Below are 18,490 nucleotides of genomic sequence, written 5' to 3'. Positions count from 1 at the left end.
CACTACATCGGTACAACACCGCAAATTGATGTTTTTTTTTCTTAAACAACAAACACACGTGGTTAGGTTTAGGAAAAAGGAACAGGGTTTGGCTTTACAGTCTTTCAGGATGCGAACACTGCTCTCTCGGGTAAGAGTTGGTGTTTGTTGGACCTATCCCCTACCCATCCTGCCTGCCCCAGTCGGACATTTGCCATCTTAACTTTCATCCTTGTCCCTCCGCGTTTCCCCGACGTCGCCAGGTGCCGTTAAACTATAACTGCAACTGGCCACATATCATTGCTGACATTAAAGGACGCCTTTTTCCGTTGGTTTCTGATGCTACAAGTCACTGCCCAAGCACCGGATTTTGACGACTCCAGAGTGAGACTGAGCTCATGAGAAACATAATGCTGTTTGTTTTTAAATAAACATAAGTAGGAAACATTTTTAACAAATGTATCTGCAAAGTCACATAAGGTTTGTAATAACATATCTGCAAGCTGCTTAGCTTTTTTTTTAAAAACCAAAACCATGACTTTTTAAAAATAAAAGCACAACTAATTGTAGTGACTAAAACCAATGGATGTAAAAAGAGAACTGGATACACTGTTGGAGACAGAAAGTGCTCAGTGGCACACTGAGTGGAATGAAATGACCTGGATCTACCCATCATGGGGCCCATAGAGCAACTGCACTCAAGACTTCCATCAAGCAGCTAACTTACGTCAGCTGCGCAGCTGACTCCTGTTTTCGTGAATGGATAAAATCATGTGATTTAGTTTTAAACTTGTTATTGGAGCAAATAGATCAAATCCTGAGAGTGAAACAAGTCATTTTATGGGAACTGTAATACTTATCCACTGATTCACACATCTTCTTCCCAATGTAAGTCAATGGTAAAAAAGTCTTTGTGGCCCATTGGCATCACATGACGGACCTGGACTTTGTTGAAAATTAGCACCAGCCACCTGCTAAATGAAGCTCTAGTGAAAGTTCAGTCAGGGAGACAATACTCATGCTCAGGCTGTAAGTTTTCTTTCTCACCCTGCCATTCACTCCTTGCACATATGCTCACTCACTATCTCTAGGTGTCATTAAGTCAATGGAGTCATCAGCTGATTCACCATCAACCAACAGCACAGTGACACACCTTCTCTGTCAGTCTATCATCTTACTGCCTCTCATTTTAAATACGTTCTTTCTTGCTGCCGTTGTGCACGCCCTCCATGTCCCCATCACCACCTTGTCTTTATGGATACGCTTCAGCTGTCATCGGCCTCAGAGTCAGCAGCCACCACCACCAGTGTCTGGACTCCATGGGGGATTTATAATGCTGCCGCTTAGATGTCTCTCAATCACAAATTCTCTCCCTCTGGTGTCCAAGCACTAAAGACTTCTGGTAATCCTAATCAGCACAAATCAATCTGTTAATCTGTACACTTATATTCTGTATTAAATATTATCTTTATTCCATATTTCTGTCTCTCCTGATTGAAATGCTGGTAAAATATTCAAGTGGCTGCTAGATTTGCTTCACTCACCAGCCAAAAAAGCAATGGTTATCTATTGAGAGACAGATTTTGGAATCCATCAGTCACAGTGGCAGGTGGACAAAAAAATTAATTTCTGACACCCGGGAGTTGTAATTCAATGGTTTGACCACAATGTCAAACTGGTTTCAAAGCCCGGGGGTGTTCCTGGGGGCTGGCTAAAACCTGGACAAAGCTTAACTCTAGCAACAGTAACTCAATTGTAAATCTCTATCTATTTTCACTCTAATTCTAACTTAAAAACTGTTACACAAGAAAGAGCTCTCTATTTTGACCTTTTGTTCTACAACTTCTTTTCCCTGTAATGTAATTTCCCAGAAAACAGTTAAGCTGAAGCAGAAAGGGTTTTCGATGAAAAACAAAAACAAGTTGAATCACTTGACAACAGAAAAACAGCTTCGCAGATGGTAGTTTGGACGGTAGTGAGGGTGCCAGACTGATGAACTTTTGGAAATGCACCACCTTCTGTTTTCAGTTTGTTACATAAAACAGCAGAAAAAGCAGAACAGCAACCTTGACTGAGAGATGACAGAAAAACATCTGCACAGCTGTATGTGTTCGTAAGATGCGGCTGTGTGCAGCGTGGTGCTTTACATGAAGCCTGCTGCAGGAAAATATGCAGGCTGATGGTCGAGAGCTGATACTATTTGTGTCCTGACTGCTTGAGCCGCTCAGTATGGCTGTCAGTGTGAATCAGTGTGACTGTGGGAGGACGGCACATCCATATGGACTGCATGCTGTTGGTACGTTTGTGTGTGTGTGTGTGTGTGTGAAAGAGAGGGAAAGAGTATTATATTGATGTGTGAGCCTTCATGTGGAGAAAAAAATAATACTCTGGGGAGGCACTGAGCAATCGAGGAGCCATGTTTCAATTATCAGCTCCTCCTCCTCCTCTCTCTAACATACACACACACACACACACACACACACACACACACACACACGTCATATCAGATTGCCAAACTCTGTCCTGTCATACCTCTTCGTATAGGTCAATAAGTACACTGACAGACAATACAGACAGCGTGTATGAGCATCACAACATTAACTGATCAGTGATGGATATTTTACAGCAGCTTCTTTTCACCCCACTGCTTTTTCCCCCTGTGGATCGATAACACTGTGCCTTGTACAATCATGTAGGACGTGTTTCCATGTGTGATTTTTTCATGCACGCTAACTTACATCATGCTGAAGAAAGAGAAATTCTCCATTTGCACCGGTTTACCATATCAAAGCTACTTCACAATGATAAATATTCCCAGATCCTGAGAAAATTAAAGATAGATGAAGTGAAGATTTCAGCATAAAATGGCCTTAACATATGCAGTTTCTCTGCAGCACAGTGATGAGAAGCTCTCTGTGTTTGGTGTTTGATCAGAGGTGTGTAGTGCCATTCCCTTTCCCCACTTTAAAGGATACAGTTACCAGACCTGATAAATTATTTAACCAGTCTAAATCTACCAATCACTCCACCTATTGAACAGGTGGGTCCCTTAGACACTCTATCAGGTGCAGCACAATGCACTGTGTGTGTGTGTGTGTGTGTGTTGCCGTCAGCCTGTCTGGCGTGGTGTCACTGATCTGTGCAGCTTGACTGTGTGTGTGTGTGGCTGCTTTGACTGACATGCTGCTCTGTGGAAAACTGCAACGTCAGACTGAGTTTCTTAAAGAAAGCTTCCACTGTAGCATACTTGTTATGTTGTGTGAGCTTAAAAAACATAGTGAAACATCATTAAAGCTTCTTTTATCTTCAGATTTAAGTTCAATCATTTAGAATAACAGAGGTGCACGTGCAGGCTAATTTTGCCATCCCAAAACCGAATTTTTCAATTACCGAATTGTTAAATAACTGATAAATAAAAAAATATATATATACATGACGCAAACTGAAAACAAACTAAACTGACCATGAGACTGCTCTATCCATGAAACATTAGTTGTTTGAACTAGTGTGAGATACCTTTACAAAGCCCTTTAACGGCCATGGTAATTATGACGCAGTAACAAAGGAAGTCAGGTGATGGCAGCAAACTTGTTCAAGGACATGGCCAAATGCAAGCATGATGCTGAATGTATTAAACTCTGTGGACCTTGAACTAATGACTAAAGAGAAATCTGGACCCCATGGCTGGACCAGTTGGGGACCACTGCCCAAAGGTATACTATGCAGGAATTTCCCATAAAATGATGTATAAACACAAAAATGAATCCCTCTTAGTCACCACTTTTGACCCACTAGAAGTGTGTGATGGTGTATTTATCTGCAGAGACTCTGTGTTTTACTATTTTCTTGGTATTTTGCCATGTTTGGGATGTTTGTGGGCATGTAGCTCCCAGCTTTATAGAAAAGTAGCAACCAGGTAGTAGCAGCATGCATTTAAATGAAGGCTATGAAAATCGTGGAAACAGTGCTGAAAAAAGGCAAAGGTAGCGAGGCAAAATGCCAAGCAGACAAAGCTCATTCCAAATCTGGATGTAATCTGGGGTTGAATTTTACCTTTTATTTTACCCAGCTAGCAAAGAAGGAGAGGATGAAGAAGTTAGCTTGCCAAAGTATTAGCTTTTCCATGATAACAAATGTATTGTTCCTACAATACTACAGATGGAGTGTACGTACCATCAGTATAAAGAGAGGGTAACACATTCTCACTCCGACCCTGTCACATATTGACGTTTGGTCACGGACTTTCCAAGTCAAGATATGACATGAAAGGTACCCTGGGTGTGTTGTTTGTTGATGTTCTTAGATGCCGTGTCAAGTTCTGCCTGTTACATGCATTATCTCTTTTCAAAATAGCCTTCCATTTTCACAGGAAATTTACACTTTGCATACAGTCTCTTTCAATATAAATTTGGTTACTGGTAAACATACACATGGTTGGGTTTAAGCAGCAAAAACACATGGTGAGGTTTAGGAAAAAAGAACAGGGTTTGGCTTTACAATCAAAGGGGAAGCAAACGCCGGCCTCCCAGGTGAAAGTCGATGATTGTCCCCTCCCACCCTCTATCGCCAATTTAACTTTCGCTGTTGTCCCTTTGCTGGCACTGTTAAGCAATGATGGCGACCAGCCACATATCATGCTGACATGAAAGGACAGCTTTGTTTGTCGGTGTCTAACCTGAGACTGGGTTGGACAAGAAGCCAAGTTTGAATGTTGTGTTTACAAACAGTAACCAACAATTCCTGCATTGTGCACCATTAAAGACGGCGGGTGAGACTTAAACATATAAACATACTTTACATTCAAGCCCTCGCCAAACAAATTCACACAATACTGATAGAGCAGGGAAAGGTCTGTATTTCCCAGTTTGCCAGAGTTGTGGTCAACCAGCCAGAGCTGAAGGTGGTAGGAGGAGAGAGGAGACCATAGTGATGGAGCAGCAACTAAGAGTTTGGCGGAAGTTATACTCAGTGTTCAGAGGAAGGATTAATATTTCCACAGAAAGTCCTGATGAGAGAGCTCCTGGGGGCAGAGGAGATGCAATGAGCGTTTGTAAAAGTACTCTCACTGCCAGGGGGGGGGGGGCACAAGGAAAGATTTTTTCAAACCTTAAGTCCTGTGTAGGATTTAAGGGGATATACTGGCAGACATTGAAGATAATATAAAAAGTATCTTTTTTATATTAGTTCTAATCACGTGAAACTAGGAATCGTCGTGTTTTCGTTACCTTAAACCTAGTCTCGCTCACCAGACCATTCTCAAGAAAAGAAAGGTCTGGCTGGGCTGACTCTCACTTTAAGATTGGAGAAGAAAAACGCCCCGGCTACTTGTATGTCTTTCAACCAATCACAATCATTCTGGGTGGTGCCACAGCAACGGGGCGCTTGCAAAAATATTGCCGGGGGGAAACAGGTTTTGGTGTAACATGCCCACAAAAATATCGCCTACAGGACGCAAACCATGGCAGAAAAATGGCTACATCCCCGCAAGATCAAACACCGCAAAAGTTAGTAAAGGACGTGTTGAAAAGGGTTGAAACTGCTACACAACCGGAGGTGGTAAGGCGGGACTTCTGCGGGTGGCTCGTTCCGCCCAATGAGAGGCTGATCTATGCAGCGAACTTCTTCCCACTCAGACTACCTTAAAGCTCCTACAGACTGTGAGATTTGAGCAATCTCATAAGTTTAGTGCAGCTACACTGTACGACATGGATCTAATAAACTTGGGTAAAACATCAAGTTTGATGTGTGCAGAATGTACAATGACAGCGCCTACTGAATCATAGGCAATGACGTATGCCCACTGACATCAATACGCAAGAACAAAATGTCATTAGCGTGTCATCTATCTATGCCACTGTAGTTGTAAGAGAAACATGAAAACAAACATGAATCAAGCTGTTGCTATAGTGGCATTATGTGTGTTGAGAAAGTTTGAAGAGGAGGTGGCGGCGGAGGAGAATATGGATGCGGTCATAGCTGGGGAAAAGGGGCCAACTTGGTGCGCCAATTTTGCAACGAGAGCTCATGTTAGCATTGTGGCGCTGATCAGTGCGTCATTTCATGCTGCATTTCTATTGGTTTGTGAGCAGACATCATAACAGCAGTCACACAGTGAGATGGTCATCCAAATTTCAGACACTGTCAGAATTTTATCCCAGGCTGTCTTTGATCACAAGACCGTGGCATGTGCCATCATTGAACCTCTCTCACTGTGTGATGTAGGACCACCGTTTTAGAGCCACGACCAGATATCGCCACATTTCTTTCACGATAACACATTCTCGCTCCGACCTCGTCACACACTGACGTTTGGTCATAGACTTTCCACGTCCACATACGACGTGCAAGGTACCCTGGGTGCATTGGTTGTTGATGTTCCAGGACAACGTGTCAGATTGGCTTCTTTCAAGATACATCTCCGTATTCACAGGAAATGTAACGTTTACATACAGTCTCTTTCAAAATAAATGCACTACATCGGTACAACAGCACAAACTGATGTTTTTCCTTCAACAACAAACACACATGGTTGGGTTTAGGCAACAAAAACACAGGGTTTGGCTTTACAATCTTACAGGATGCAAACACCACTCTCTCAGGTGAAAGTCAGTGTTTGTTGGACCCATCCGCCACCCTGCTGCCTGCCCCACTAGGACTTTCGCCGCCTTAACTTTCGTCCTTGTCTCTTTGTGTTTCCTCCTGTTAAACTATAACAGCAACCGGCCATGTATAATGCTGACGCTAAAGGACGCTTTTTGTCTTTGGTTTCTGATGCCTAAAGTCACTGTCCAAGCGCCGGATTTCGACAACTTTGGGGACTGGGACAGCCCAGAATCACACAGTTTATACCAGGCTTTGGAATGGGCCGTTTATTTCTGCACAGGGAGCGGGTGCTCTTCCACGAATTCTGCCTTGTTGTTTCTACAGTAGCTCAGAATGGACAACTCAAACACTGGCTCTACATAGGGCTATTCGTGTTTTTCACATTGGCCAGAATAGTTCTCCTACACGCTTGGGACATGGAGGAAATTTCAGTTGGTTATAATTTGCTACCTCCCTGCTACATGCAACTTAATCCTACACTAGACCTTTAACTAAGCAATTATCTTAACCCAAACCATGACATCATCTTTGGGCCTGACCCTAATTAAACCTTAACCAGTGCTGTCACATCATTAAATGGACTTGTTTTTCAGGATACAGCTGGTTCTCTTTTGTTGTCATTGTCAACAAAACCCATTACAAGAAAACAAGAACGTCAATGCGTTAATCCATCTTTATGCCTCATGCATGGGATTACACTACACTGATGTGTCATATGTGATTCAACCAAATTGCTTTGCTTCGGCTACAATGTATTTACACAACTAGAGTTTCATCCAGGTAACTAACAACGTTTTGTGTTAGTGAATTGGAGACTACACCCGTGCAACTGCTGTGTTTACCTTCATTAATTCACTAAGATGCAGAGTGATGGCGTTGAGTGGAGGCTTTGCAGAAGAAATGAATTTGTTAGATATGTGGTGAAAAGGAGTGGGCTCTGACAGCTTCCTGCGTAGGCTCGGTAGCTTCACTGTACAGTAACTCCTTAATGTATAACTATAAATCTATAAATCATGCTTTAGTCTGTCTCACAATTCTTTTCAAGTTCAGCAGCCTGTCTGTGCCGCTCAGCCTTGAGCCCATTAGTTCCTACTGGAAATTTGTATTTTTAAAACAGGTTTAAGTATATATGCTGTACTCTCATTTTTACTCTGCTGTAGATTTAAGTGGAAAACTGAAGAAACATGTTGAAACATGTCAGCCAGTAGCTTGACAATTGAGCTCTATGTCACAGAGGAATAAGATGTATCAGGCATCACTTATAAGTTGGATCAGTTCCCTGTTGTCCTGGTCTTTGTTTGTTGACAATGACCACAAAAAAAGAAATATCACCAGACTTCTCTTTAATGGACGTAGAGGTAGATAAAAGGTGTAAACGCTATCAAATCAAGTAAATTCAAGACTTCACCACTGATCCTTTATCAAACAGATGAAAAATCTAATACATAATAATGTTACAAACAAGAAAACATTACAATGTTAGGACTCTGATCTCACTGAAAATGACTCAGAAGGAGCGAACAAAAAACACCGTATTAATCAAACAGTCATTTTTTTCTGCAAAAAATAGACTGAAGTGAGTCACAGTAAAATATCAGGCAACCAGATGCCTCACAGCGTGATTTAATTCAAACACCTGTGTGTCAATACTCAGATGGAAAGAGAGATGGGAGAAAGAGTAAAACTAAATGTTGAAGTCGGCCTATACAGCAGACGTCAAAATGCTGCTAATAACGGCTGCTGATAGTAATAACATCTATTATCATCTACTATCTGAAAGCGTTTGTTAAATACGACTTATGTTTATACCTGTAAATCATGGATCACTCAGTGACTTATGGAGAAGGGGTGGGATTTAATAAGTTTATATTTTCTCCTACTCCTTTTCAGATGTGTAAATCAAAGTAACACTGACAAATGCTCTTCATTATGCTTTTCATTATTGGTAAATACTACTTTCTTTCTGTCTGCTTGTTTGTATGTTCTTGTCTTTTGTCTTGTTAAACGTTCAAAATAAATATAAAATATCAATATCCGTATGTTTAATATTTAAATACACTGAACAGGAGAGACTGGTAGTTTTAAAATCTAAAACAAATAGAAATTTAGAGTGGAAACAATCAACAGTAACCGAATCAGCAGTTATTTTATTGTGTCGGATTCACTGTTTTAGTCATTTTCAAAGCAAAAACACCAAACATTGTTCAGTTCTTGCTTCTCAAATGTGAGGTTTGGCTGCTTTCTTCTGTCTTTTTTGATATTAAATTGAATATTTTTGCATTTTGAAAGGATTTTTGGACTGAGCAAGCAATTTAAAGATGTCATCTTGGACTGCAGGATACCATTATGATTTATTTTTTTTTATATATATTTTATTTTATATTTATATTTATATTATATTTTATATTATATATATATATATTTTTTTTTTGCCATTTTAGACATAACAACTATCAATTTATTAAGAAAATACCCAGAGGAGCTGCAATAATTGGTCAATTAATCAATCAACAAGGAATAAATCTGCAACTTTTTTGATAGTAATGAATCCTTATCTGAGCAATAAAGGCTGGTTGTAAATGTTTTCAGGTTTTATTATTCTTCTGTACAGGCAAACTAAATATCTGAACATCCAAACAAGACATTTTAAAATGTCACCACCTGCTCTGAATGCTTGTGACAGACATTTTTCACAATGCGCTGACAATTTGTGCAATAACGATTCATTGATAAATGGAGAAAACAGTCTCTGGATTAATTGATAATGAAATCAATCACTTGAATGAATAAAAAATGAATACTCTGAAACCACTACCAGCAAGGACATGTAACATGATGAATAAAAGATGTGGAAAAAATGGAAAAACAAGCACACACACACATCCACACACACCCACACACAAATTCATCTACAGACCTCAGCTCTCCACCTGATTATGCTGATTGATTGACCGATTCACTGACTGACAGATCGACTCACTGAGTGATTGATGATGAGCTTCATCATTCACAGAGGAGCTCTGCATACACACCACTCAGAGCTGTGTGTGTTCATGCAGATGTCTTTGTGAATTCATCTGTGTGTGTGTGTGTGTGTGTGTGTGTGTGTGTGTGTGTGTGTGTGTGTAGGAATAGACCATTTATTGCTGTCTGACATGATCATAAATCCCTCCTCTGTCACTGATCTTATGTTTTGCAAACATGCACAAACAAACAGGTGACATTAACCAAAGTGCGCACAGTCTTCAGCCTTCAGTGTGCGACCATGCTGGAGCAGGAGCAGCATCCTTCTTTTGCATCTGCAGTAACAGGTTTCTCTTGTTTTGCAGCCCTCCGTGAGGAACACTCACAGAGGGGGAACCTCAACCAGAAACAGATCATTGTGGGAGCATTAATGAGCATTGCAAGGTGCGGAAAGTCACTTCAGGGAGGCTGGGCTTTCACTTTACAGGCTATTACCTCAGATTTAGAGGCTGCTTGTTGCTGAGGACTGATCTGCTAAATTGTTTCTTTAGCCAGGGGGGAGCCTAGGCAGAATTACAATCACAAACTCCCTCCTCTTCCTAGAATTGAGGATTTCAGGCAGACTGCGCGGATTTTTTTTTTCGCGCGTGACACGTGAATCACTTGGAGCCACACGAGGTCACGCAGGGAAAAAAAAAAGATGTCACGGATAAACACCACATGCTTAGAATTGATGGCGTGAAAGGGAGGAAAAGAAGGAGGAGACGTGATGCCAAGTGACACTTGCTGGAAGCCGTCTGCAGGAGAGCGTCTCTTCCACAGCTTCCAGCGGAGATGCAATTACATAACTTCACTCGGAAACTCAGCTCTCGGCAAAAGTGGGAGCAAATGAGCCTCCGAGGGTCATGAGGAATTTGTGAAAAAAGGAAACAACCAGAAAAAATAAGATATAAATATAAATTTCGCCAACAAGTGCATCGATGCAACTTAAGGCGCGTTTTTGCTTTTGCCACATGCAAAACAAAACCATAATTTAAAGCTGTCACGTTGTCGTGTGTCGGGAAATAATAGAACATAAATATATTTGTGTCTTACCTGCATGTCTTCCTGTGCTGTAACGCCGACACTGATGGCTGCTTTTCTCCCCGAGTGTGTGTCCTCTCTGCGCGGACCCTCAACCTCCGACTGCCGCTCCGCTGGATGGATGCGAAGGAATGCGCACACACACGTTCACACACACACTGAGAGACAAAGAGGAGGTGGGGGTGGAGTGAGGGGTGCAGCCAGAGAGGAAACAAGTGGACCTTCATCTTTTATAGCTTAATGATGTAAAGGCAAAGTCAACAGGCTTCGGATTTAATCTCCTGATGTACCAGCCTATAACGGTACCTGAAGGGAGGTGAACACCTGGATTAATGCTGAGTAACACTCCTTAATAAGGGCACAAATCATACACTCAGGCAGTGCTTAACTTGAGCGTGACTCACGATGATTTAATGCATGAATTAATGCAGGATGTGTCATTAATTCCCGTTGCGTGCCATTAACAAAGTCACGATGACGTTATGTGATTAGTTCATCTTTAATAGATCATCCATTAAGAAATTAAATGTTCATACTTCATAGTTTAATTGATATGCGACCAAATTAGCTGGAATCCAGTTACATAAAAGTTCATTTCAGAACCATACATCTGCAGAACATTACCCAATCTCATGCACTAAAGAATGACTTAAAGGGACAGTTCACCCCAAAATCAAATATACATATACATATTTTCTGCATTATGTTCGATAGATAGCAGACAACTCTACGGCTGATATCGTACGGCGTATATCCAACACTCATGTGACGCCCCTCCCACTGTCTTGGAGGACGTTTCCAGCCAACCTCATCAGGCTGTTTGCTGACATGGGAGGGTCGTTGGCAGGATTAAGCTCGCCTTCGTCTTCCAGGCTATAAAAGCTGCCTCATGTTTTCACTTGTTCTCTCCCTTCCTACAGCCGATGTCCATCCTGCATCATTGCTTTTTGGTTTGGCACCGTCAACACCTCCACAACACACCTGACACAGATAAAACCATGGCTTTCATTACTGAACTTGCTGACCTACACACTCCTCTGTTGATTTAAGTCAGTCTTAGTTTAACAAACTCTGGTTGTCTTATAACTGGGGCGGTTTGCAGCCAAGTGTGAAGCGGTCGGGATGACAGTCAGCAACCTCCAAGTCTGAGGCCATGGGTCTCTGCTTGAAAATGGTGGATTGTCCCCTCTGGGTTGGGAGGGAGGTACAGCTCCAAGCTCCAGCTCCTTAGGGATACAGGAAGGAGCTCAAACATCTGAAGGGAGCTCGGAGTAAAGCCACAGCTCCTTCGCGTCAAAAGGGGTCAGTTGAGGTGGTTCAGGCATCTGATCAGGATGCCTCCCGTTAGAGGTGTTCCAAGCACGTCCCACTGGTAGGAGGCCCCGGGGCAGAACCAGGACACACTGGAGGGATTACATATCTCATCTGGCCTGGGAACACCTTGGAGTCCCCCAGGAGGAACTGGAAAGCGTTGCTGGGGAGAAAGACATCTGGGGTGCTTTGCTCAGCCTGATGCTCCTGTGACCTGGTTTCGGATATGTGGTTCAAAATGGATGGATGTTTAACTAAATCTTTTGTGTGGGCTCCCTACTTGTTACATTCACTGAGTCAGTTTGTGACAACTCAGCAACTCACACCAAACAATCTAGAGTGATAAATAACACTACAGGTAAGAGAATAAATATGTATGTTTGATTTTGGGGTTAACTTTACCTTTAATAATTTGTACCCTTAACTTTGTTTCACATGCATTTTCTACTCGTCTGATAATTCATTAACATGTATATTTACAGGCAAATTACTAACCTTTACTGTTGGTTTATTAACAGGTGAGAAACCCAACTATCATAAAGACCTAAAAAGACAAAGCAAATGTCACGATGGTGGATGAGCCAAATCTGGCAACCCAAAATATGCTCTTATTAATGGCTTCAAAATCCTCTGTGGAGCATTAGTAAACAATTAATAAATTGATAAAAACATTAATTACAAGTTTTAAAAAGATCGGCGTCCCTGCGATAAACACTGTCTTTATAAAGATTTTAATGTCCACATTTTGTTAAGAGTGTCCGAGAGGTGCACATTTAACAATGCCTGATTTTTGACACTGTAATTTGTGGGTTATTTTTGGATTACATTGTGATTTAATTAATGTTTGTGAGATTTACTCCAGCTCCTGAAGGCAGCGTCTTAAAAAAAAAGAAGCAAAATCTTCACCATTTTGACCTTTTTCATTCATCTTTTCTCTCTCTGTGATCACTGCGGCCAATTTCAGCATGTCAAGGAAAGAGAAGAGGTCCTCTGAGTGTGTGTGAGTGTGTGTGCATGTGAGTGTGTGTGTTGCATGAGATTACAGTGTGTGATTGTCATTAGAGTGATTGGTACAGAAATGCAATTAAAGCCCTGCTGGAAAATCCGTGTGAGGAACTGAATCAATTTAGGCGACCTTGGCTTTTTGTGAAGATGCCCAGAGAAGAGGGAGAGTGAGAGACTGTAGCAGGATGCTAAACAGCAATCACGCCAGGTCAAGCATCCTCACACATCACGTTGATTGCATAATGAACAGCCAGGAAATGTAAATAGCCTGCAGGATGAATGAGGAAAGGCCATCTGTCTAATAAAATGGCTTCCTATTAGCCACCAAAGCTGAATACATGTTTCTATGTTTCCACAGAACGCAGATGTCACTCTGTGCAAACATACATTCACATGGAGTTTAATTTCAGAGCTAGCCTTCAGTGTGTCCACTCGTGGCAAAATAATTAAACCTGTAGGAAACGAAGCTGGACGTCGTGGTGGTAAACAGGAAAGTGGGAAATTATCACCCAGGGCTGCATGTACAAAAATTACAGCAATTTCCTTAACACACACAGATTTCTGTTATCCTCACATTTAAGGAGCTGAAATAAGACTACTAAACATAACAACACAATCAGATAATGTCACACTAAATAAAACATAAAATCATACAGTGTTGCAACAACATCCAACAACAACATATCATACCAACAAAAGGGAGGAGAGGGGCAGCGGATATTATAAGGATAATTTATCTATTCTGCACAAATTTTTAATTTAATATGAACAATAAATATTTAGGCGGACTCATGATTGGGTTAGGGGGGCACTCAGGGAGAAAGTTACCTTTGGGTAATCCAGCTTTCTGGGGACAACACATTCTCACTCCAACCTCGTCACATATCAACGCCTGGTCATGGACTTCTCATGTTCACATACGACATGCAAGGTACCCTGGGTGTGTTGGTTGTTGACACCCGTTACATGAATTGTCTTCTTTCAAAATACACTCCTGTGTTCACAGGAAATTTACCGTTTACATACAGTCTCTTTAAAAATAACCGCACTATGTCAGTACAACACCGTGAATTGATGTTTTATTTCCTTCAACAACAAACACACATGGTTAAATTTAGACAACAAAAACAGGGTTTGGCTTTAGAATCTTACAGGACGTGAAAAACACTCTCTGTGCTGTTAATCTACTGTATAATGGCAACCGGCTGCTGTTAAAGGATGCCTTTTTATATTGGTTTCTGACGCTGTAAGTCACTGCCCAAGCGCAGGACTTCAGCGACTTCAGAGTGAGACCAGGCCCCTGGGGTCCAATACGCGGCTTTAAAAACTGACCATTTTATAAGTAGGAATTTATGCTAAAGTCAAAGAAAGACCAACAACTCCCTTTCCCTTGACAAAAACTCTTCGGTCATGTATACTGTATACAGGACTTTTACCTTTAAAGTATTGTCATTATGGTGTGATATTTACTTAATGTGGTACTTTTACTGTAAAGGTTGGTTACATTATTATTATTAGTTTTTGTTTGTTTGTTTTTTTAGGTGAGGTGTTTCTTGAATTCAAATAAACACAAGAAGTTTGTGCTCTAGAAAAGGATCAGCACTCAGTGAATAACCTCCTAAGCCCCATGATAAGCTATTATGGCAAGGCCTAACTATACAGACCAGTGAGCAGTGATAACTAACACGTCTTTGGGGTCATCGGGTGGGAACCTCCTTTCACCAGTGTTTCGTCTAGTTGGTCCCACGACACCTCCAGGAAGCTAGACAGTGATCTCTGGCATCCCAGAGACACTCCCCTAATGCCAGGTCTCACTGCTCCCCGCACCAACCCAATAACCTCCTTTACCTTACTTACACATGGCTTTCTCAGCCCAAACAGCACTGCCACCTTCAACCAAACCCAGGCTCCGTACATGTGAGCTCCAGGTAGAAGCAATGCTGATACTACCTTTCCTAGCACATTCACCATACTCTATTTCACACGCTACATAGCATAACTCCAATATAAGCTAAAGTTAAAGGAGCTAAATAAACTTACAGGATCAGCAAACACACTCACCTTGCTGCATGGTCTCAAACAAAAGGGATTCAAATAGGCCACTCCCACACTTAAATAACCTTCCTCTTCCTGAATTTCCTCCTTACTTACACATGGCTTTCTCAGCCCAAACAGCACTGCCACCTTCAACCAAACCCAGGCTCCGTACATGCGAGCTCCAGGTAGAAGCAGGGCTGATACTACCTTTCCTAGCACATTCACCATACCCTATTTCACACGCTACATAGCATAACTACAATATAAGCTAAAGTTAAAGGAGATAGATAAACTCACAGGATCAGCAAACACACTCACCTTGCAGCTGAATACTTTTTTATTTTTACCAAAGAAAAAAAAAGGCAGACAAAACCAAGGACAAAAGACAGGGGCATCATGGGTGAAGATGAAACGCTTAACATCTTGTAAAACAGAAAATAAAAAGAAGCAGGATTACTTTGTAGTATCAGGAATAATGGGTCCTTTAAATCCATGATCGTCCTTTAAGTCATTGGTTCCCAATTGATGGGTTGCAGTCCAAAAGTGGGATGCAGGTTCGATTCTGAATGGACCCCAAGTGACTCACAAATAAGTTGAGTTTGTAAAAAAACATACTTTATTTTTGAAGTAGAGTGAATTTGCAGCACAGAGCTTTTACTGTGAAGTGCCATTTCATGCTATAGAGTGAGTGAATAACTGACAGCTATCTGACAGAGAGAGAAAACTTGCTCGACAACTTGGCCAAACCAAGTATGACGCTTCATACGTTAAACTGCGTGGACCTTGAACTGGTGACTAAGAGGAAATCTAGACCCTGTGGCTGGACCAGTTGGGAACCACTGGTTTAAAGGTGATCCGTATTATTCATGATTTTTAAGGATGAAGAAATCTTCCACTCATTCATAAGCTATAGTTCATTCTGTATTTTACAGAGGGAAATAAATCAATATTCACCAAAAAGATAACATATAAATAAAAAATAAATTCAAAGTCAAATAAGATTTCAATTTTTTTTCAATATGTCTCATTTTTTAGTGGCATTGCTCAGAGAAAAAGTCATTTGTTCCATAACATAAATTTCCTTAATTGTTCAAGGCTTTGAAAATGGCAATATAACAGCTTCAGTTTCCCGTCTGTCTCACAGCAAGGTAAAGCAATGAAAATATTCTAAATATAACATACACTTATTTTTTGGATGGTCTTTTCAGTTTTTATTATTATTATTATTATTATTATTATTATTAGTGCTCTAAGCAATGCCATTGGTTTTGCTTACGGCTGAGTGGGCATTTCCATTCTCAAAACCTGGAAAAGAAAACAGATGGAGTCGACCTTTCAGTAAATAATCTGAATACTTCTTCCATCACTGTCTGCAGCTCTGAAACTCAAAACTTAAACTAGATTTTGTAAAGTTTTAACAACTAATAAACCAACCCTGTCTCACTCTGAAGTCCGGCGCTTGGTCAGTGACTTCAGGCATCAGACAAAGATGGAAAAAGCCATCATTTCATGTTGGCACTATATGAGGCCAGCCATTATTGTTTAATGGCCCCCAGTGGCGTCTTGGGGAAGCTTGGCAGGACAAAAACGAGAGTTACGGCGGCTGAGGACCAAGTAGGGTGGGCAGGAGGGCTGATGGATGGGTCCTACAACCACCGACTTTGACCCGGGAGGCCGGTGTTTGCTCCCTGTAAGATTGTAAAGCCAAAGCCTGTTCTTTTTTCCTAAACCCAACCTATGCGTTAGTTGTTGAAGGAAAAAAAAGGTCAATTTGCTGTGCTGTATCAACGTAGTGCGTTTATGTAAACTGTCCATTTCCTGTGGAAACTGAAGTGTATTTTGAAAGAAGAAAATGCATGTAACAGGCTGAAGTTGCCATGGTGTCCCAGAACGTCAACAATCAACGCACCCAGGGTACCTTGTATGTTGTATGTGGACGTGGATGACCAAACAACGATGCATGACGAGGTCGGACTGAGAATGTGTTGGATAAACACGAACAAGGCGGTATTACAATATCCACATTTGCATAATGCAGTAACATTTAAACAAAAGCACTGGTTATCTGTTTTATCGCATGGTCACACAAAACATTAATACTTGTTAGATGAACATCCCGTCATAAGAGACTATTAGATCTCTGAGGAAAGGTCAGGAAGTCAGGAACAGATAATAACTCTGCTTCTTGAAGTTCTTATCTCTAAAGTGACTTTTAACAAAGTGGATTTTCTATAATCTCAAATCTGTCAGCATCCTCGTCCTTGTCTCTCACGTTATCTCCATCTCTGCCTCTCCTCTCTCAACTTGTTTTCCACTTTATCCCTGCCTCGGTTGCTTTGTGTAACACACACACACACACACACACACACACACACACACACACACACACACACACACACACACACACAGAGTAATATGTTCACAGTTGACACCACCACTCAATTGCATCCTCACTCATTGTGTGAGCATCATTTTGAGGCCAATGAAGGAGGACAGAGTATTAAAGTGTGAGTGATGGAGTGAGTGAACATTTGCATGGGAGGGGCACACACACACACGCACACGTACTCACGTTCACAAACACACAAACCCTTTACCTCTCTGATGTTTCTCCTCTCTTTCTGTCTTTGTTTTACTTAACCATCCTCAAGTTCAATATCTCATTCTTTAAGCCTCCATTCTACCCATGTACACACACACACACACACACACACACACACACACACACACACACACACCATTCGATTTGTCTCTCTCCTCACAGTGAGGAAGGATAACAGTTATCAGAGAGAATGGCTCAGTAGGACAAACAATCAGTGCAAGGGTCAGCTCCATCTGAACTCACACAGAATAAACATGATGGAAACAGCTCTGGTTGAAGATCAGCAGCAGCTCTCTGATCCCAAGGGAATATCAGATGGTTGCGTTGGGCCACTGGTCTCCCCCCAAGGACATCCATCGTCTCTGCTGCAGAAGAGAGATAACATCAAGCAAACAGGAAATAAAGATGAGAGAGGGACAGATGTTGAGGCTACACTAGATGTTCCTACAGAAGTACAATACTAAAAACACACTTATTATTCGTCACGAGTTACAGAAGGATCAACGACAGCCTTCTTGACTTTTGTCTCCATAAAGCATCAGTTCGTCCCTAAATCAAAAATATATATATTTTATCTCCGACCTGTAAGCAGTTTTTTTAATTTCAATTTTTTTTGTTTAACCCAGATTTAACCAAGCAAACCTTGTTGAGATCAACTCATTCTCACTCCAACCTCATCACATCTGGTTATGGACTTTGCCCATCCATATATGACGTGCAAGGTACCCTGGGTGCGTTGGTTGTTGACGCTCTTTTTTCTTTGGTTTCTGACGCCGCAAGTCAATGCCCAAGCTCTGGATTTCGACGACTTCGGAGTGAGACTGGGCTCTTGAGACCAACGATCTCTTTTACAAGGGAGACCTGGGCAAGACAGCAGCACACAAAAAGTTACAGCAAAACAACCAC

At 41.4% G+C, this 18,490-nt stretch overlaps 1 protein-coding gene across 1 annotated transcript in view; it reads right to left on the bottom strand.

Moving 5' to 3' along the window:
- The window catches only part of kcnip3b (Kv channel interacting protein 3b, calsenilin), an 80,932-nt gene extending 70,162 nt beyond the window's left edge, over nucleotides 1–10,770 (bottom strand). Inside the window, exon 1 of the mRNA XM_049579017.1 lies at nucleotides 10,642–10,770. Within this exon, the coding sequence (XP_049434974.1) occupies nucleotides 10,642–10,647 (6 nt within the window). The 5' untranslated portion in view covers nucleotides 10,648–10,770. The remainder of the gene's footprint in view (nucleotides 1–10,641) is intronic.
- Nucleotides 10,771–18,490: the final 7,720 nt, after the last annotated feature.

Source organism: Epinephelus fuscoguttatus, linkage group LG6 (assembly GCF_011397635.1).
Source record: "Epinephelus fuscoguttatus linkage group LG6, E.fuscoguttatus.final_Chr_v1".
Classification (NCBI taxonomy): Eukaryota; Metazoa; Chordata; class Actinopteri; order Perciformes; family Serranidae; genus Epinephelus; species Epinephelus fuscoguttatus.
Note: the sequence above shows the minus strand (reverse complement) of the source record. Positions and strands in the feature narration are given on the sequence as shown.